The sequence below is a fragment of the Dermochelys coriacea genome, chromosome 3, assembly GCF_009764565.3.
Source record: "Dermochelys coriacea isolate rDerCor1 chromosome 3, rDerCor1.pri.v4, whole genome shotgun sequence".
NCBI classification, from domain to species: Eukaryota; Metazoa; Chordata; order Testudines; family Dermochelyidae; genus Dermochelys; species Dermochelys coriacea.
The window spans coordinates 209010469-209031261 of record NC_050070.1 but is presented as its reverse complement, the minus strand read 5'-3'; the positions used below and the strand labels follow the sequence as shown (position 1 = coordinate 209031261).

The window sequence follows — 20793 nt, the reverse complement described above, 5'->3', positions numbered from 1 at the left end:
GGGCTACCACAGAGCGGGCAGCCCGCTGGAGATACCAGGCCAGGAGGGAGAGAGAAACGTGGCTCTCAGCCCAGGAGAGGCTGCAAACGGAGCTTCCCCCCTGGACGGAGCATGAACGCAGCCTCGTGGTGCAGTTACCGCAAGAGGGACCAGGGGCACGGGAAAAATGTGCACGGAGGGTGCTGAGAGCCGCTGAATTAAACGGTAAACCCTGTGTAGGCTGGAAACCGCTTCCAGCCAGGGGCTGCAGCGGCCCCAACTTCCAGCACCTACGAGCGAGACCCATGGCGCTTCTCCAGCCGGCCGGAGCGAGGGGAACCCGCAGGGCGGGGGAAGGGGCCAGCCCGGGGCGGAGCTGCAGCTGCGGGGCGGGGCCCGGGGCCGGAGCCGCCCGGGGCCCGGCAGAGCGCAGGCAGGCGGCGGCATGGTGGACAGCATCTACCGGACGCGCTCGCTGGGGGTGGCGGCCGAGGGGCTGCCGGACCAGTACGCGGACGGGCGGGCGGCGCGCGTCTGGCAGCTCTACATCGGGGACACGCGGGGCCGCACGGCCGAGTACCGCAGCTGGCTCCTGGCGCTGCTCCGCCGCCACCGCTGCCGCGCCGTGCTCGACGTGGCCTGCGGCACCGGGTGAGCGGCCCGGCCGCGGGGGGGGGGGGAGACTCCCTGTACAGACCCCCCGTACGACCCCCCCCGTGTGTGTGTGTGTGTGTGTGTGTGAGACACCCTGTACAGCCCCCCTGTGCGTGTGTGTGACACCTTGTATAGCCCTCCCCCCCGTGTGTGAGATACCCTGTACAGGTCCCCCCATACAGCCCCCCCATGTGTGCGTGTGACACCCTGTACAGCCCCCCCCCGTGCATGTGTGTGTGATACCCTGTATAGCGCCCCCCGTGTGTGTATGACACCCTGTACAGCGCCCCCCCCGTGTGTGTATGACACTCCGTACAGCCCCCCCGTGTGTGTGAGACACCCTATACAGGCCCCCCCATACAGCCCCCCCGTGTGTGTGTGTAACACCCTGTATAGCCATCCCCCCCGTGTGTGAGACACCCTGTACAGGCCCCCCCGTACACTCCCCGTGTGTGTGTGACACCCCTGTACAGCCCTCCCCCGTGTGTGTGTGTGAGACCCCATACAGCTCTCCTGTGTCTGTGTATGCGACACCCCTGTGCAGCCCCCCGTGTGTGTATGTCACCCCCGTGTGTGTGTGTGTCACACCCTATACAGCCCCCTGTGTGTGTCACACCCTGTACTGTCCCCACTGTGTGTGTGTGTGACACCCCTGTACAGCCCCCCGTGTGTGTGAGACCCCGTACAGCTCTCCCATGTCTGTGTATGCGACACCCCTGTACAGCCCCCCGTATGTGTATGTGCAGCCCCAATGTGTGTGTCACACCCCATACATCTGGCCCACCCGTGTGTGTCTGTGTGTCACACCCCATACAGCCCCCTATTTGTGTCACACCCTGTACTGTCCCCACCGTGTGTGTGTGACACCCTGTACAGCCCCAACCCGTGTGTGTGCGTGTGCCACCCCGTACAGCCCCGTGTGTGTGTGTGCATGTCACACTGTGTATGTGTGTGTCACACCCCGTACAGCTCCCCTGTGTCTGAGACCCCCCGCAGTCTGTGAGATCCCCGTATAGCCCCACCATGTGTTTGTGTGTGTGTGTGTGTGTGTGTCACATCCCCATACAGCCCCCACCGTGTGTGTGTGACATCCCCGTAGAGCCCCCACTGTCGGATCCCCCCGTGTCTGAGAACCCCCCCAGTCTGTGCAACCCCCATACAGCTCCCTGTGTCTGAGACACCCCTATGAGTGAGATCCTTAATCCCCCCGTGTGTGGGACCCACCCATCCCTCTCTGTGAGAGAGCCCCTGTGGTGTGTGTGGGGAAACCCCCCCCACATATGCAGGAACCCCTACTGCCCCATGTATGTCTGAGACTCCCATACAGCCTCCATCCTGTGTGTGAGTGGAAACCCCTGCCTTGTGTGTGTGACCCCCTGTACAGCCCCACCCCATGTGTGTATGAACCCCTGAGACCAAGGGGACCCCATAGGCATGTGAGACCTCTGTTCAACCCCCCAGGGTCCCACACACACACACACACACGGGGCCTGTAAAGGGTGTCACACACATGGGGGGGCCTGTACGGGGGGGCCTGTACAGAGTGTGTCACACACACAGGGGGGCTGTACAGGGTGTCTCACTTACACACACGGGGGGGTGTATGGGGGGGGTCTGGGAACCTCTGCACCCATGGAGCCTGATGGGCTACCCCATCCCACGCCATCTGTGTGATGCCCCCGGCCCTGGCGCGCACACCCGGGCACCCCGCTCATGTGTCCTGCGGGTGTATGTCACACTCTCTGCCCTCGGCAGGGTGGACTCCATCATGCTGGTGGAGGACGGCTTCAGCGTGACCAGCGTTGATGCCAGTGACAAGATGCTCAAGTACGCCCTGAAGGAGCGATGGAACCGGCGGAAGGAAGAGGCCTTTGACAAGTGGGGTAGGCACAGTGCCCTGGGGCGCACACTTGGCCACGTGCCACAGGGCAGTGGGCCTGCCCCTGGATTGCCTTGGGGTGGGGAGGCCCCAGGTCCTGTCTTTCATCCCGATGCGACACGTACTTCTTTGATTTCCCCTTGGAAATGAGCTGCTCAGGCTCTGAACCCTTCCTGGTTTGTCTCTGGCTGGCAACGAGCATGCTTGGGGCTGAACAGGAGAACAGCTTCCTGCTGGCACTGGGGGTGATGCCTCTGGAGGGGGAGCTCAGAATCCGATGGACTCCTGCTAATGCTCATCCCGGCGTTGAAACGCCTGACTAGCCTGCTGCCGTCTCTGCCAGGCTTCCCCCGCCCTGGGGGGATCAACGGCCAGTCCCCGGGTGCTGTAAGCTGCATGTCCAAGGCAGACCCCCCCTCATGGTACCCTGTCTCTCAGGGACCTACTGGAACATTTCCCTGACATAGGATCATCAGCAAGTGTAACAACATGCTGTGTGCCCCTCTTGCCTTGAAGTCATTAAGGAAGACGTTTCGAATTGCCCGCCTTGCATGATGCAGCACTAGCTTCCCTGTGGCTGGCTTTGAAATGGGAATGATGCCCGGTCCCACCTCCCCAGGGTAGTGAGTGTCTGAGTGTTGCGGCTGTTGTCTTTGGCCATGGTAGTGCCTCTCTGAGCTGAGCTGTTCAATTAGCACAGCTCTGGGTGGTGCATATGGGGGGGAGGGGGCAGCAGTACTTTCTGGGATGCAGTGGAAATGGGTGCTGCCCCCTCCCCCCATCCCTGAGGCAGGAGGAGTGGGGGTCTGTGTGCAGGAGGGAAGGCCTCCTAGCCCAGGGAAGGCAAGGCGCGCGTGTGCGTGCGTGCGTGTAACCAGCTCTCGTGTGGTGCAGTCATTGAGGAGGCCAACTGGCTCACCCTGGACAAGGACCTGCAGAAGCCTGGAGACGGGTTTGATGCTGTCATCTGCCTGGGAAACTCCTTTGCACATCTGCCTGATTTCAAAGGTGAGCCTGGTGAACAGGTTCTGCTTCCGGGGACCAGCCCCTGCAGCCAGAGCACTAAGGGCCGGGGGCAGGTGCGCACGCAGGGTTCTCATCTCAAAGCACCAGCCCTCGGCAGCTGCCAGGCGAGACGGGCCCACCATCCCATTTACTACTGCAGGGGGTTGCTGAGACTTGCTCAAGCCCACGCTGGGATGGCAGGAGGATTTGAACTCCCAGCCCATGCTCAGTCCGTATCCAGAATACAACCAAAGTCCCGACTCCCTGTATGGTGCAGGAATGAGGGAGAGAAGAGAAGGTTGCTCGGCTCCACCTAGGAGCATCCTGGATTCTGGGGCTGCTCTAAATTACCCTATGCTGCAGCAGCCCTACATGGGTTGTCTGTGCAGTGCGCACCAACCGCCCCGTCCTACCCTAGCCCCCCTCCCTGCCCTGGGGGCACTGGGCTGGTGCTCTGGCTGTACCTGCTCCAGGGGCCCTCTTACACGAGGGCGTTCCTGGATGGCCAGTTTGGGCCATGCTAGGGACCGCTTATCTCCAGCCAGGAAATGGGGCTCTCGGGGAGGCAGACTAGCTGGCTGTGGCCAGCAAAGCATTGCTTAGCTGAGGCCCGCAGGGCCCTGGAGACCCCCTACATGTCCACTGCTCTCTGTCAGGGCCACTGTAGGACAGAGCGAAATGCGGTGGGCAGCTGGGGCGGGGGATGGGCTCTGGTGTGTTGCAGACGGGGGTAGCTGAATCCCACCCCTTTGCCTAGGTGACCAGAGTGACCATAAACTGGCCCTTAAGAACATTGCGAGCATGGTGCGACCAGGCGGCCTCATGGTCATCGACCATCGCAACTACGACTACATCCTGGCCACGGGCTGCGCCCCACCTGGCAAGAACATCTACTACAAGGTCACTGCCCTTCAGGCCTCCCTGGTGGAGGGGGAGGTCACTGGCGGGGTGCTGCTCTGTTTGTCTTGTCCCATTGCGGGCTAGGGAGAGAGCTGACTGGCACTCAGTGACGGGGAGATAGAATCCTCCCGCCACCCCACACATCCTCCCTGGGCTCTGGTGCCCAGGTGGCATGAATCCTCGCAGCTGGGAGCTGGCCTGATGGTAGGGGGCAGCTCTGGCTAATGATGGACAGGGCTTAGGGAGGTAATGGGGGAGCCTGAACCGACTGGAGTCACAGGTGAGGACAGAGCGGAGGAAGGAGAGTGTAGCAGCCCCCTACGTGCCTCGGGGGTAGCCGCGGCCAGAGGCGTCACTGGGTGCTGTGCAGACCACACCAGGAGAGCAGGCTGCGTTGGGGGTTGGGATTGGAGCATCACCACAGCTCCAGGTGGGCAGGCTCCATCCCAGAATGAGCAGGCAGGGGGAGGCTAATGCCACCCCAGCAGACCTGGGGCAACTCCCCCCGTTGTGCCTGGGGGCTGACACATGGGAGGGGAGGAGGTAACAGGAAGCTCTTGGCCTTGTGCCCCTCCCAGAGTGACCTGACGAAGGACATCACCACATCCGTGCTGCTAGTGAATAACAAAGCCCATATGGTGACCCTGGACTACACCCTGCAGGTCCCAGCCCAGGAGCCAGAGGAAGCCGTGGAACTGAGGTAATGTGCTGGCTGGCCCAGTCACTGGTGGCGTGAGCAGGGGTGGGCCCTAATCCACTTGCACACGAGGTGTCTGGGCACAGGGCGCACATTGCAGGGGCCTGTCCTGCTTTGCCCAGCTGGGGACTCCTGCAGGCTGAAGAGAAGCACCAGTCCTGGGCGGCTTGGCTGCATCCCTGCCAGCCCGACTCCCCCACTCATGGCAGGCTCCTGGCAGGGTCACGTTGGCGCAGGCCAGAGGGCCCCCCCGCCCCCAGGCGCCTGCCCCAGCCCCTCACTGTGGTCTCTCTCCTGTGTTCCAGCAAATTCCGTCTCTCCTACTACCCTCACTGCCTGGAGGCCTTCACGGAGCTGCTGAAGAACGCCTTCCAGGGGCAGTGCCAGCACAGCGTCCTGGGCGACTTCCAGCCCTACCAGCCCGGCCAGGCCTACACCCCCTGCTACTTCATCCACGTGATGAAGAAGACTGGCTGAGGCGCTGCCTGGGGCTCCCTGGCGTTGCTGGCTGGACTGTGCCCCCGGCCGGCCGCGTGGCAATGGACAAGGAGGTGGAACGCTTCTCCGCCTTCCTGTCTGAACAGCGCTGCTTGGGCGGCTGATGGGACGCTCCACCAGCCGGCCGCTTCAGGGGAAGGCCCCAGGGTTTGCCTGTGAGGCCCGCGCGAGGCTCTGTGGCTGGCTAGACTGGCCTGTACTGCTGCTGCTTGTCTCTCTCTGCTTCTCGCATTTGCCAGGCTGCACGGGGGTGGGGGGCATTTTTCCAAATCTCAGGGCTGTCGAGGGCTCTCCAGAAGGCTGTTGCGGGGAAAGCGAAACAACGCTCATGGAGAGTTACCAGTGCCCGTGGTCCTGCGTGTCTGTTCTGCGGCTGGGCTGGGGATGGGACGCTCCGAGGAGGCTGGAGTTGGTGTGAGCAGGACTCTGTCGGTGGCCGGTCATGGGGATCTCTTTGCACCCACGCGGTGGGGCAGTGCCTTTGTGCCCTTTGTATGGCTGAGTGACAGGGCCAGCTCACACTGGTTGCTGAGGGTAAGGCACAGGCCCACTGGCTCGGGCACTAGTAGCGGCAGCAGCTGGAGAACGTCCCCCACCCCCGGCCACTGGCCTGGCTCCGGTGTCAGCAGCCGTCCAACTCCCTAACTGGACTAAACTGCCGAGGCTCCAGCCCGGAGGGGCCCGAGCAAGGGTTGCTGAGCGCTGCCCAGGCCCGGGGGGAGCACAGCCGGCGGGGTGCAGCTGGTGCAGCTGCTCGAGGCTGGGAGGGGTCCTAGTCTTGTCTGCCAACAGCTAGTACCCACCTCCCAGCGCAGGGCGCAACCTGGCTGGGGACGGTGGCTGCTATTCAGCCTGGTGAGCAGGGGGCTGAGCTCTAGCTGCATGTCCGAGGGTGGGGGGAGAGCGACGAAGGGGTAGACCAGGGGGGATGGAAGCACTTGGCAGCACTGGGAGGGGTCAGCCCCAGGGCACTGCTGCTGAAAAGGGCAGCGAGAACGAGAAGGTGCTTGTGGGGGCTGGCAAGGCGAGGTGGCTGCTAGAGGCAGCAGCAGGTCTCTCTGGCCCTAGAGGGGAGATGGCAGCCTAACCCCGAAAGGGTGGGGTGCAACACAGCCAGCCACTAGTGGGGCAGCTTCAGGGCCTGTGCACAGAAGGGCTGTGCCTAGCACTGGTGCCCATGCAGCTGGACTGACATGCCTCAGCCCAGCTCCCGGACAGCATCGTACCCAGCACCTCCTCTTCCCCTCCCCCCCCCCCCCGCTCATCAGTGTGCCCATTGCTGGGCTGCTCTCCCCGCAGCAGGGGAGGGTAAGTGTCCATTGGTGGCTGGAAAGAGGCATCTCTGCAGCTCCAGCAGGCTCTGTCCTCCCTGGGGGAGGATACCAAGCATGGCCACAGGCTACTAGAATTGCTACTAAATGTGGGCACTGCTGAAGACAGGCTGTTGCGATTCCCCTGGGAGAGGAAGCTGGGGCCAGGCAATGCGAGGGAAAAGCTGAAGCCAGCATCACTGACCAAGTCTTACTGTACCATGGTGTCTTTTTGTGCCCCAAAGAGGTAGCCTTTGCAGGCCCAGCACTGCTGGGCACAGCTGCCTGGCATAGACCCAAACTCCCTGCCAGGCTCACATGAGGCCCTAGCTGGCTCAGTTCAGCCCCTGCAAGCCCCACGACTGAAGCTGGTAAGTGGGTACGACACCAAGCTGGGCTTGACAGGAGTCTACAGTCTGCTTCTTGCAACCCACATGCGTGGTGAGTCAATGCCCCTCTGTGTGCTCAGACTGTAACGCCCTCTGGCATCTCTCTGTAAACACCGGACCCCAGATGAAGCCAGAAGCTGCAGAGGGGGCAATAAATCCCCAGACACAGCTGAAAACTAGACCAGAAACTCCCCCTTTATTTAGAAAGCCTGTGTACAGTATATGCCCCTGCCTACTGCCTGTGCAGCCAGCAGTGTCCTCACACAATTCAGGTGCTCCAGGCCTCTTCCCTGTGTACTGCCCATGTGCTAGGAGCTAGCCAGGGGGATTCAGAAACTTCTCAGGTGACTCATGCTGCTTGGGAACCCACGCTTCCTCCCTGCCGCTTTGGCTCCACTCCTGTCTTGTTGGTGGCTGCCTGAGTGAGCGGAAGCACCATCCCTACCTGTAGTGCATATGCCCGGAGGGAAAACAGTAGGGGACCCTCCCCCCACAGGTGGCTAAAGCTCCACCAGGAAGTTCTCAGTCATTCAGGATGAGATTCCCTTCCATGCCAAGGGCCAGCACAAGACCACCCTTCAGTGGTGCCAGGTTTTATGCTAGCCCTGTACCCAGGGAGAGGAGTTGTGGGTGTGAATCACCTTCCCGCCAGGAGAAAAGTCCTAGACCTACTCCCAGAGCCCCCAGCTGTCTATAGCCATCCTGGCCCTGTTCCTTGGCACAGCACTATGATAGCTTTGGAGAATCAGACATATCTGCTTGAAACAGTGCACTTCTGACACTTACAAATCTGCAACACCCCCCATTCCTGCCTCACCTCCTCCCAGAACTGTCTCGCTCTCATGGTCTCCCCCAATATACCCCCTGCCACCTGAGCTAGGACAGTGCCCCGCTTCACCCCCCAGCTATGGCAATCGCCAAGAGATATAGCTCCACCTTCCCTTGGTGCTCCCAAAGCTCTCATTTAATTTAGTGAAACAGACCAAGCCCAGTTTCTCTCCAACTCAGATCTTAGGGACTGACCCTGCCATGCTGCACCATGGCACACAGCCCGGGGGAAGCAGCTGCTGTGCTTCCTGGCAGCCTATCGGAGAGATGAGAAGGAGCCCTAGAAGGGCGTGAGTTGGAGCTTATTCACAGCATGGAACGCAGCTCCCAGCTCAGCAGTAAGGAAGCCATTTCCCGCACTGACCACAACACTCATCCTGAGAAGGTGGCGTCTGCTAATTCACTCACATCCCAGGGAGGCTGTGGGAGAGGGGAAGATTTTTCACTCTTCGGAGACAATCCACCCCCAAGCCCAGGATCTCTGCTTACTCCAGGGACAATGCATGACCAGTGCAGGGTCTCTGGTCGCACGCCTTTCCCTTGAGATCCACAACTCAGCTCAAAGCCCCTTCCTCACACACCAGGTTATGGGGGTGGGATGGCAGCTGTAGGAGTGAGGGCCAGGCTGTGGTGCACCCAAGACGTGAGGTTGGAGGAGGGGGACTATGACAGAAGAGGAGCATGAACCCCAGCTGTGCTGCCCACAGCCTCAGATCCATGGCTAAATGCTGCGCCACCTCCATGAACGGGGGCCAGGCTTGGCCAGGAGTCAGCAGGTGATGACACCTCCGCCTCTCCACATCACCAGCCCACAGGGCTGTCCCGAGTCCTCTTGGACTTCTCCGTATTAGTGTTTCGTGAGCGCCTTCCCTTCCCTTCCCACTGCAGGCTAGCAGGCAGCAAACTTCCGCTGGATCACTCTGTATTTGAGCAGCTCCTGCTCCGAAACGGATGGCTGCAGCCTTGCGGCAGCTTGTCCAAAATCCTCCATGGTCAGAACTAGAGCTGAACTCTCCGTGTCCAGCCCTGGGGGAAAGAGTTACACAGGCACCTGAATGCACATGGCACAGGGAGCTGGTCTTCCCCACCCCCAGCCAGGCAAGACTTGACAGCCCCCACTCTAGACTCTGCATGAGTTTTTAAACAGCCACATGAGGCTCTGACTTCACCCTGCCCCACCCCCTGCTGCCTGCCCACCTGCCTCCAGCCCCCCTCTGACATTCTCTCGCATTCAGAATCATGGCTTAACAAAAGCTGCCCAAGCCTAGACAAGTAAGAACCTGCCCTGTGGGAAGGCAGATGCGTGGACTCAATTTGGGCAGAACGGCTGGGCTTAGAGAACGCCTCCAAGCCAGCTCCCCAGACAGCCAAGGGCACCCTGCCATGTCTTGCAGTGGAGAATGTTCTGTAGCCCCATATTCTAGAATCGTGATTCCGGGTGACTCTCAGCTCTTGGTTTTGTAATGAAGTTTCTAACCATTATGGTTGCGGAGAAAAGCTTGAAGCCATGGCCCAGGTGCCACCTAAGAGCTACAAAATCAGAAACGAAAGAGAACCCACAGTCTATTCTCTTCTTAAATCCCTGGACTTTAGGGGGCCTGCCTGGTGACTGTGGATTGTTTCGAGCTGACAAACCTCAGAACCCAGCTCTGCCTCGTGCACATGGGAGCTGTCTGCCTGCCAGTGACCAGAGGGGACAGCTCATGCCCTTCTCCGCAGCCAGTCCTTTTACCTTTAACCTTCCACAGAGAGAAGCTGCAGAGCAGCCGGTGAGAAGAATAAAGAGGGGTGATGACAGAGAGAGGAGGAGACCTCCTCACTCCCGCAGCAAGCGAGTCTACAGACTTTTTGGGGTTATAAGGGTGGGGGGGGTCGTAGTCCCTGAGCCAAGCTGCACGTACTCGGCGCTCCAACTCTCCCCTCCTGTGTCAACCCCACCAGCCCTTGGTCACTTTCGGGCCATGAGGCTCCCTGCTCGGATCAGATTGAACGAGCCCCGGTGGGACTGTTCTCAGAGCCTGGTGCCAGACCCATCACTATGCAGCTGCCTTGTGCCGAGAGCAGGGGAACAAACAATCCACGTGGAAATGACTGACCGCCAGGATGGCGAAGCAGAGTCCACTTCAAGCCCATTTATATAATGTTTGTTTACCTAGCTTAAGGCACACATACAAGAGAGAGTAGCTGGAGCAAGAAAAGGTTGCAATGCCACTTGGTGACCAAACACAGCTAATGACAAGTCTCCTTTCAGTCGCTGTTCACTACCCTGGCTTTGGCCAGGCAGGAAGGCTGGGTCCCAGGGCTCTCCCCGCTGCCTGACACATGGTTCACTCGTCCCTGGACAGAGCACTTTTTAAGTCTGACTCTCAGTTTATTTTGCCTCGCTCGGACCCTTTTTAATACTGCAAAATTAGACAGCATGCTGAGGAGCCAAACCCGGAGAGGGAAGCCAGGATCACGAACCTATTCTACAGATGGGGAGCTCCGTACAGAGACATACCAATGCCCATCACACAGGCTGATCCATGCAGAAGGACCCCACTGTGCGAAGCCCCAAAGAGCCCTGTGACAGAGCTAGGATTTGGACAGTGGGGTTCCTAGCTCTAGTCCACTGCTCTAACTAACGGACAATGCTGCCTCTCCATTGCTTCCATCTGCCTTGGTGTGTGTATGTCTCCCAGTTTAGTTAGAATACCTTGTGAATGTCCCCAAAATGCCCAGATCATTGGTGAACAAGACCTAGCCTGAATCCCCATGGTAACCCCCGGAAGAGCCTCCTCCCGACTTGGCTTGGCCACTTGGCGTTCCCCTTTGTCCCAACCCCCAACCGAGTCTAGTCCAAGCCAGTGTGAACTGATGAGGGAAGATTTCAGAAGACACTGTATCAAATGCTTCACTAAAACCCAATTCACTGCCCTTAAACCCTAACAAGAGAAACCCCCGTGTCTGCCTGACGTAATTTGTTCTGCATCACTCCCCTCCCAGTCGCTGGGGGTCCAGCTTGTCTCTAGAGATTTTAACCTCTGCACAGTGCACAAGGGGAAGGGGCTGGGCTCTTACCTTCCTCAATCCAATCCACCTTCCGTTTGATGGCACACATCATGGCTTCTGCGCAGAGCGCATACAGATCTGCTCCTGTCAGCTGTGCAGGGCACTGATCCAGGACACTGTTGAGACTCACTGAAGGGTCCAGTTTGAACCTGCAGGAGGGGAAACGCTAGATCCACAGACAGCTGGGGACTGAATCCAGCCACACAGAATCCAGCCAGAGGGCTGTGGGCAGGAAGACTTGGATCCCCACGTCAGCTCCTCCCTGTGCAGTCCCCCTGGGCTCTGCACTAGGTTCTCCATAATCACAGGCTCCACCACTTGATTAACCTACTCGTTCATTTCCCTCCTCCAAGAACACTGCTGGCCCGTGTCACAAGTGGAGTCTCACTCCCGCAGGGTAGATTCAAAGGCAAATCAGATCTGTCAACCAGGGAAGACTAGGCATCTGCAGGTCTGGCTCCTGGCTGCAGACTCTTCCCAGAAGAGAGCGTCCGTAACTACCTACATCAAAGTGGTCTCAATATCAAAAATTTCTGTGCAAACCCCACACCCCAGAGGTTTGGTCTCCTCTAACAGGAAGGGCTCTAGCAGTCGCGCCGGCCACTTGGCCAGACCAGAGATCATACGACACGGATTTCAGCAACGCACATGTTCATTTCTCCAACCAGGATATGCCTGGCCTGAACTGGAAGAAACAGCAGTGATCGTCCACAAGCCAGATGGGGAAACTAAAACACCTCCAAACAGGTTAAAGCACAGCTCTACACCATGGAAAATCTCCAGGACAGTGATGGGAGACTCCCTGGGGCCCTGCAGTGCGGGCAGTTACTTATGCCAGTGCCCAGCGGGGTAAGACACTGGCAGATCACAACGGGACCCCTGGCACCACAATCTCTATAGTGCAGGACCAGCTCCTCAGCTGGTGTCAAGCAACACTGACTTCAACAAAGCAGCACATAACTCCCCTGCTAAGGGTCTGTCCCCTGGTGTGCTGACACAGCCCTGTTACAGCATCTCTTTGGCTGAGGCCAGGCCTCTTGCAGCCCAGGATGGGGCTATGGGTGCGAAGGTCGAGCCCGGAGCTGAAGAGGTGGTGTGAGCTCATGTAGGCCTGGATGGAGCCCGGTACAGCCCTGCTCCTGCCCACAGCTGCAGGGCTTTCCTGCACAGGTCCCTCCTTCTCTCCTGGGCAGCAGGCCTGTCTGCCTGGCCTGACACCTCACGCACCCTGCTGCCAGCCAGCATGGCCAAAACAAATCCCCAGGCCAGAACAGAGTCTAGGGAGCCATGCTGCTGCAGCGAGGCCTGTGCACCAGTTCCACCTCTGCCCGGGCACCTGTGTGCTCCAGCTCCAAGCTAGGGGGCAGCCCACAGAGCACCATGACTGGCACCTCTGAACTGCCTTCAACTCTGCCTGCCACCCCCCAACCCTGCTTAGCCCAGCCCCCCAGCTACGCTGCGCATGCACAGCTAAGTATGGAAGCGGCTTGTTCAGTGCTAGGCATCTGGGCAAACACTCACTTCCTGGTGATGGCGCTCAGCACCCGCAGTTGAGACTCGCGGTCCTCATTCATGCCGACATAAACCAGCTTGTCAAACCTGGCAGTGGAGGGAAAGAACCAGTCAAGGACAGATCAAGAAAAACCTGATTCAACAGCCAAGCCACATGCTCCCAGCGTCAGCAAAACAGCCTCGTCCCCCAGCACCAGGGCAGTCGGAGGCTCCCTGGCACCAGCGTTACCAGGCTCCACTCTCATGCTGAGCCCAGGGGAGACAGAGGTGGCCTCATGTCACCCAATTCTCAGCCTGTCCCACCCCAGGGTAAATCAGAGGAGCATGAGGGCTGCTCTAGCTTATGTTCTGGTTGCAATGGTCCCCACAGGCTGAGGGCCAGCCCGGGTAGCCAGAATCAACATGTTTCAGCCCTGCCTCAGCCCTCCTCCAGCTCATGCCCGATGAGAGGCGTTGAGTGGGAAGCCAGCACGGACCCTTTGCAGGAGCTCTGCAGAGGCTGGGGAGCCCCGTACATCAGGGCTAATGCCCAGGACTGTTTCTGCTCCCAGAATGCCACCAGACTGGAATAAAGAGGCTGGAGGGCAACAGGAAATCCATCGCCCCCATTGTCTCCACTGTGGTAGCTTTCAAAGGCCACAATCAGCACCAGGGCTGTGTCACGCTCTGGCCTGCACACAAACATAGGCAGAGACAGCCCAGCCCAGAAAAGCATGCAGTGTAAAAGAGACGAGCAAACATACCACGCCACAGGAGGGAAAGGGGGCTGGGGTGGGCAAAGTGATATGGTAACATGGTGATGCAGGCTGCCCTGGGCACAACGTGATCCCTTTGAAGCCCGACAGCCACTCGCCCGCCTTTGGCCCAGAAGCTGAGGCATCGCCCAGGGAATGGTTTCCCCGACAGCCACTCGCCTCGTGGACCCAGAGGCCGAGGCACTGCCTGAGGAGCCTCTCCCCACATATGGGCAAGAACAGTATCCATCAGCGCAAGCAAGCCCAGAGCAGCAAGCAGTGTACCTGCCAGGCCGGAGCAGTGCTGGGTCCAGGAGGTCAGGTCTGTTGGTGGCACCAATAACAAATACGTCTCTGGTATAATGAAGTCCATCAAGCTCTGCTAGCAGCTGGGAGACAACTCTACCAAGGACAAGAGAGGAACGACAAAGGTATGGACCCTCTGGAGTTACTGCTAATCTCACCTCAAGCGATGAACAAACCAACTCCCCAGATTCATAGACACTTAGCAGTATCATCATCACCAGAGCACCCACAAGCCCCAGCTCAGACCAGGGCCCCATTGTACCAGGCATGGTGGAGATACACCATAAGAGACAGTCACTGCCCCAAGCAGTTTATAAGCTAAACAGACAAGACCAAGAAATAGAGAGAGAGACAGAGTGAGTGTGTGGAGCATCTTGGCTCACCCAGCAGGTCACTAGCAGAGCTGGTCAAAAGACCCAAGTCTTTTGACTTCCTGTCCAGTCCCCAGTCCGAGACCACGCACACCCACCCCTGAAAAGCACCACACACACACAGCCCTTGAGACCCACAGGCCTCTCTAACAGGGTACCACATAGGCACAGCCCAAGACCCCTGCCCTGGGGCAAGAACACAAATGGCCTTGTGGTTAAGGTAAGTTCTCAGCTCTGCCAGACTTTCTGTGTGATCTCAGGCAAGCCCGTTCATCTCTCTGAGGCTCTATTCCCAACGCTGCCCTGCCCCCTGGCACCTGGTGAGGATACAGGCACAGATGTTTGAGAAGTGCTCCAATGCTCTGGTGATAGGGACCATATATAGACAGACACACATCTCTGTGGATCATGTTCCCTACAGAGACATTTGCTAACCACAGCTCAGACCTGGAAAAAAGCTAATGTTGTGCCAATATTTAAAAAGGGTAAACACGATGACCTGGGTAATTATAGGCCTGTCAGTCTGACATCGATCCTGGCTAAGACAGTGGAGTGGCTGATACGGGATTCACTTAATAAAGAATTAAAGCAGGATAAGATGATTCATGCCAATCAACATGGCTTTATGGAAAACAGATCCTGTCAAACTAACTTGATATCTGGTTTTGATGAGATTATAAATTTGATAAAGATAATAATGTTGATGTAATATACTAAGACTTCTGTAAGGGGTTTCACTTGGTACCACAGGACATTTTGATTAACAAGCTAGAATGATATAACATTACCATGGCACCCATTAAATGGATTAAAAGCTGGCTAACTGATAAGTCTCACAATGTAATTGTAAAGGGGGAATCATTATTGAGTGGGTGTTTCCAGTGGGGTCCCGCAGGGATTGGTTCTTGGCCCTATGCTATTTAAAATTTTTATCAATGACCTGGAAGAAAACATAAAATCATCACTGATAAAGTCTGCAGACATAAAAATTGGGGGAGTGCTAAATAATGAAGAGGACAGACCATTGATACAGAGCCATCTGGATCATTTGGTAAACTGGGAGCAAGCAAATAGTATACATTTTAAATTGGCTAAACGTAAATGTGTACATCTAGGAACAAAGGCAGCAGGCCAAACTTGCAGGATGAGGGACTCTATGCTGGGAAGCAGTGACTGAAAAATATTTGGGGGTTGTGGTGGATAATCAGCTGAACACAGTGCGACACCGTGACCAAAAGAGCTAATGTGATCCTTGTATGTATAAACAGGGGAATCTCAAGAAGGAGCAGAGAGGTTATTTTACCTCTGCATTGGGCACTGGTCCGACTGCTACTGGAATACCAGGTGTGCTGTCCAAAATTCAAGAAAGATGTTGATAAATTGGAGAGAGGTCAGAGAAGAGACTCAAGAATGATTAAAGGATTAGAAAACCTGCCTTAGAGTGGTAGACTCCAGGAGCTCAATCTATTTAGCTTTCCAAAGAGAAAGTTAAAGGGTGAACTGACCACAGTTTATAAATATCTACTTGTGGAACAAATATGTAATAATGGGCTCTTCAACCTAGGAGACAAAGGTAGAACATGATCCAGTGGCTGGAAGTTGAAGCTGGACAAATCCAGATGGGAAACAAGGCATAAATTTAACAATGAGAGTAATTAACCATTGGAACAATTTACCCAGGGCCATGGTGGATTCTCCACCACTGACAATTTTTAACCCAAACACTGGACGTGTTTCTAAAAGCTCTGCTCCAGGAATTACTTTGGGGCAGTCTCTGGCCTAGGCTATACAGCAGGTCAGACTAGACGATCACAATGCACCCTTCTGGCCTTGAAATCTAGGAACCTGCCCCGTAGTGTACTCTTGTGTAATGAGCTCACCTGCAAGGCGCTGCTGGCAGTCAGACCAGTGTGCACCCTCTGCACCCAACAGGGAGTCAGGTGAGTTGTGAGTGACAGACACTGCAGCGTCAGGCATCTGGATACCCTGCTGTGTCTAGTCTAGCCAACAAACTCTATCCCTAGGCCCACAAACAAGAGAAGCTACCCTCAAGCCTGTGGATGCCTTGTCAGGCTCAGCTGAGCACAGCCACACCACCTTCATAACGCTTCAGATTACAACTCACTGTGCACAGCTGAGCCTTGCACATATTCACCCTCAGAGGCACGTGCTCCCAAAAATCCCACCTACAGGCCTCCTGCCGCACCCCGCTGGGCTGCAGGAACATGCAGTCAAGCCTGTGCTTGCCCTGCTTTGAGATTCTGCTGACACGTGAAAGGCGTGCGGTGCTTCACACAGCACTCCCTGCCCTGAAGCACTTCCCAGCCAACAGAGGGAAAGAAACAAGACATGGGTTATGAGTTCAGCAGTGAGAGCTCTTCGTGGGCAAGGACTGTGTCTTCATACACGTTTGCATAGCAGCCTGAATGCTGATCCTGACTAAGGCCTCTCCGGTCCTAGCCCGGGGCAAGTAAATAACACCTAGAGGTGAGGAGGAAATGGCAGAATGGTTTGGGAGGAACAGAAGCCCATGGCAGGCAGGAAGCTATTCCAGGCTATAAGGTCTTGGAGCGACCTCTGTCATTTTAATAAGTGTTTGCCTCACGCCCAGCACCAGGAAGGCCTGATCTCAGCCAGAGGCCCTTAGGACTTACTACAATCAGCAACAGATAATGACAACGCCCCACGTGTGAGGCAATGCGAAAGCAGGTATCAAGACCACTGAAGCGAAGGAGAGGACTGGGAAGAGCAGGGAGGCAATGAGGGAAGAACTAGGTTGAGATTCTGCCACCAAGCTGTGTGCGCCTGGCCCTGCCATGCAATCTCACACATGCCTGGCGTTTATCAAATCACCCAGAATCCTAATGTAGCTGCCAAAACAGAAGGGCGCAGCAAGTACTCACCTGTCCATAACTCCACCTGAGTCTCCGCTCCGTCCACGGTTGGGTGCCAAGGAATCCAGTTCATCAAAGAAGATAATGCAGGGGGCAGCTGCCCTGGCTCTGGCAAACACTGGGAGGAAAGACACACGCAGAGCATGGGTACCCAAGAAAGGGCTGCAAAGAGAACTGGCACAGTGGGGAGCCCCCATCGAGCAAGCAGTCCAGAGTGGGAGGAAAAGAGAGTTACCTCTTCCATAACTGGTGTTCTTCGAGATGTGTTGCTCATGTCCATTCAAGGGGGTGCCGGAGCCGGTCCCCTATGGATACTGCTGAGGGAAAAAACTATTGGCACCGGTGCATGTAGCGAGCGCACATGTAAGTTGAATGGACATGAGCAATCACCGGAAAATGACTGGATCCTGCCTTGTTGACACACACTCCTCAGCCCAGAGCTCCGCCATCTCTCCTGGGACGTGACAGAACATGCCCACAGCTGTTCAGGGAGGAGGCTGCTTGGCAGACAGGAACAGGGCATATACTTCAGGCACAGGGATGCAAGAGGCAAGGCAGAAAGCACAAACAGAAGAGGGCTGCTATGCAGGTGGCATTCTGGGACTGCTACTCACCATTAGTGTTATTTATTAGGTGTATTACAGTAGCATCTAGCAGCCCATCATGAAGCAGCCCCACTGCACTAGGCACTGCACAAACACAAGACAGAGAGACAGCCTCTGCCCCAAGGCGCTTACAGTCGAAGTATAAGACATGAGACGACAGATGGGGACAGACTGGGGCATGCAAGGAAAAAATGAGGCTCAATTGTGTAAATAGACGACACAGACACGGGGAAGGGGGGAGGCGGTAGCACTCACAGGCAGAGTGACCAATGGGATGGCAGCAGATCGCACATTAACATCATGATTTTTTGTTCTTTTCTCTTTTTTTGGTGGGTTTAGTTAGCAGGGGATGAGCTAAACGGGAGCGGGAGAGGGCTGGGGAGGAGGAGCAGTGTGATGTGAAGCCATGCTCCAGCCCTCCCTCACACAGCCATTCAGCACAGGGTGGAGAAAGTCAGAGAAATCTCAGCCCTTTTAACCTGGACTGTCCAGAGGGCCCTGCTTTGCTGGCTCCTGTCCCCACCGTCTGGAGTCACTAGCTGGCTCCTGGGGGGAAAGGAGGCACCATCTGTCTGCTACAGCAAAAAGGCTCCTTTCACCACTCCCTCGGCCATCCCCATTTGTCCGTTTCATCCACCTGTTGGGTCTTATCATAGAGCCAATCTGCAAGCTCTGCAGCAGCGACTGGCTTCCCATGACATGTCTGGGGCCCTGAGCCTGGTCTGTGGCCCCTAGAGACTGACATAACACAAACAGCAGCAATAACGGAGAGCAGCCTGGAAAGAGCATGGAGCATAGTAGGGGAGAGATGCAGCTGGGTGTGATTACAGAGGTGTGACAATCAGGGTCCAGACACCCCAAGGGGAAAACAGAAGAATGAGCAATTGAAGCAACTGGTCGTATACAACATGACTGTGTATAAAATATGGCAAGTCAGGTCTTTTTTGAAACCTTGTAACGTTCATAACTTGATGGTCATTATGAGATATGTAGGCAGATAGTGGTTATGAATCTATGTCTTTAAGTATAAAAAAACCTGTGCTCATAACCTATACTACAATTTCAGATACACCTCACAGCAGGGAGGGGTGCTGGCCATGAAATGCTGGATCCCCTCTATGATGGGGGTATATAAGGGAACTGTTCAGGAAATACCTTATCCTAGAAAAGGGAATTGAGCTAATATAGAAGTGTGAATCCTGCAGTGGCGTCTTTATATTTATTTTCTGTGTATCTTGTGTGTGTTTACTTTCCCTATTTCACCTTCCAATCGGTGGCTTTCCTATTAATTCAACCTTATTTATTTTTAGCCCATGCAGGTCTCTGGTGTGCAAACAGCATGGAATATGCGTGCCAAAATGAGCTGATAACTGGGGGCAGGTTTCACTCCTTCAGGGGTGACAAACCAGAGGTGAAAAGTCCAAGTGTGTGACAGTTCAGAACATGGGGGAGAGGGACTTCGGGAGACTGGGGACCAGAAGCGTTGGTGGGGTCACCCTGCCAGCAGTAACGAGGCTGGTGGAATCTCGGGTGAGACCTTTGTGCTTGTGGGCTGGCTCCTGATATCCAGGCTCTGAGCCAGAGCAACACAGTATTAAGGCCCCCAAAGTTACAAGGTAGGTGGCAACAGAACCCCTCACTGGTCTGGGTGATCTCCAAACAGCACAGGAGGGCTCTGCAAGGGATGTTGTGATAATTGGGCCAACAAATTTACCCTATTGTGAGCTCAACTTGAAGTGAGTGAAAATTCACAGAGCATGATAATAACCTGTAACAGTACATGTTGATGGGAAAAGATGCCAAAGGGAGACAGAAAGAACAAAAAGTCCTACTGATATAATTCAAGGACTGTGTTCAAATCATGCCAGGTAAACAAGAGAAGTGTGGGACCAGCAATCAATGGCCCAAAATTGGTGTATTGGAAGTGAGACCCGATAGGTGGACAAAATAATGTGGGAGGGCTACTCCCTCTTGGGGGCCTTAAAAAGAGACTTGGGGGTGAAAATTAGCAGAGGCGAAGCAAACTAGCAAAATTAGCAGAGGTGAAAAAAAGCAGCAGCTGTCTGCCAACAGCTGCTCCAGAGAGCTTCACCATCATAATTCAGAGGGGTAGCCGTGTTAGTCTATATCCACAAAAACAACAAGGAGTCCGGTGGCACCTTAAAGACTAACAGATTTATTTGGGCATAAGCTTTCATGGGTAAAAAAACACTTTTGTGCCACCGCATTCCTTGTTGCTTTTGTACCATCATGATTGCCATCCCAGACTGTCTCCTGGGACTCCAGGATCCAGCATGACACTGTGGTGCCTCCTTCGTCCTAATCCTGAGATGTCCTGATCAGACCAGGCTAGAGAGAGGGAGCCAGATGACATCACCATCTCCACCGGCTCTGACTAGATCTCGAACACCACCTAGGATGTGAGACTGTCACCCCCCCCCACACCCCTTGTGTGTTCTTTTCCTTCCCCACCTTATTTCTTCTCTTTCCTATCTCTCTCCTTTGCCATCTGCCTAAGGAGCGTCTGGCTTAGTTGGCCAAGACTGCATATTTTGCAACACTTGAGCAAGCCCGTGACCAGAAAGAGGCAGCTAAAAGCAATGCCCTAAACAGCTCAATGCTGATCAGACCAGGTGCTGGGCCTGAGTTTTTCCAGCAGCGAGGCTGCAAGTGGAAGTCAGCACCAGAAACAGAAGCTGCATTTTCTGTATTTGCTGCTCTTTTCCCTCTCCTCTTGGGTGCGTGTCTTGTTTTGTCTTCTAAGAAACGGGATCAGACTTTAACCATTACAGCGCCAGTGCATCTCAACAAACTGGTTCTGTTTTCCCCAAGAAGGACAGTGAGACAGCCAAACAAGGGAGACACTCTCTCTCCAGCCAAAGGGAAAGGGAACGGGAACAAGATACATCATTAAAACAAGAGCCTGACTTAATACTTGACATTTCAAATGCTTGAACGTTTTTCCATCTTTTCTGTCTCTTTAATAGATGGTCATAAGGCTGTTTGACGGTGTGTTTGCTGTGGCACTAAGCAGGCTGAGGTCTCTGTATGCCAAAGCCCTGACCTTGTTTAGTGCGTTTAATGCTGGACAGTTTCAGGGTCACGTTAGCACCTTTGACTCTCTGGGTCCATTTAGTCCACATGAATTAATACAGCAGGGACATCAGGCAGCTAGAAGCAG

The 20793-nt window shown here is 55.8% G+C and overlaps 2 protein-coding genes across 2 annotated transcripts in view; one reads left to right on the top strand and one right to left on the bottom strand.

Annotated features, from left to right (window-relative positions):
• Positions 1 to 377: 377 nt before the first annotated feature.
• On the top strand, positions 378 to 5957 carry GNMT (glycine N-methyltransferase). The gene is made up of 6 exons (XM_038396297.2): positions 378 to 630; positions 2389 to 2516; positions 3407 to 3520; positions 4275 to 4417; positions 4996 to 5117; positions 5420 to 5957. The coding sequence occupies exons 1-6, from the start codon at positions 425 to 427 to the stop codon at positions 5589 to 5591; spliced, it is 885 nt and encodes a 294-aa protein (XP_038252225.1). The 5' UTR covers positions 378 to 424; the 3' UTR covers positions 5592 to 5957.
• Positions 5958 to 7488: 1531 nt separating this feature from the next.
• The window catches only part of PEX6 (peroxisomal biogenesis factor 6), a 28433-nt gene continuing 15128 nt past the window's right edge, over positions 7489 to 20793 (bottom strand). Inside the window, 5 exon segments of the mRNA XM_038396544.2 lie at positions 7489 to 9165; positions 11200 to 11339; positions 12712 to 12789; positions 13722 to 13838; positions 17017 to 17125. Of these exon segments, the coding sequence (XP_038252472.2) occupies positions 9029 to 9165; positions 11200 to 11339; positions 12712 to 12789; positions 13722 to 13838; positions 17017 to 17125 (581 nt within the window). The 3' untranslated portion in view covers positions 7489 to 9028.

Excerpts from the sequence above, each read along its gene's own strand:
- GNMT (XM_038396297.2), top strand. The coding sequence starts at position 425 with ATGGTGGACAGCATCTACCGGACGCGCTCGCTGGGGGTGGCGGCCGAG. Across the intron at positions 3,521-4,274 it reads ACATCTGCCTGATTTCAAAG|GTGACCAGAGTGACCATAAA; the intron begins GTGAGCCTGGTG and ends CCCTTTGCCTAG. Across the intron at positions 5,118-5,419 it reads GAGGAAGCCGTGGAACTGAG|CAAATTCCGTCTCTCCTACT; the intron begins GTAATGTGCTGG and ends CCTGTGTTCCAG.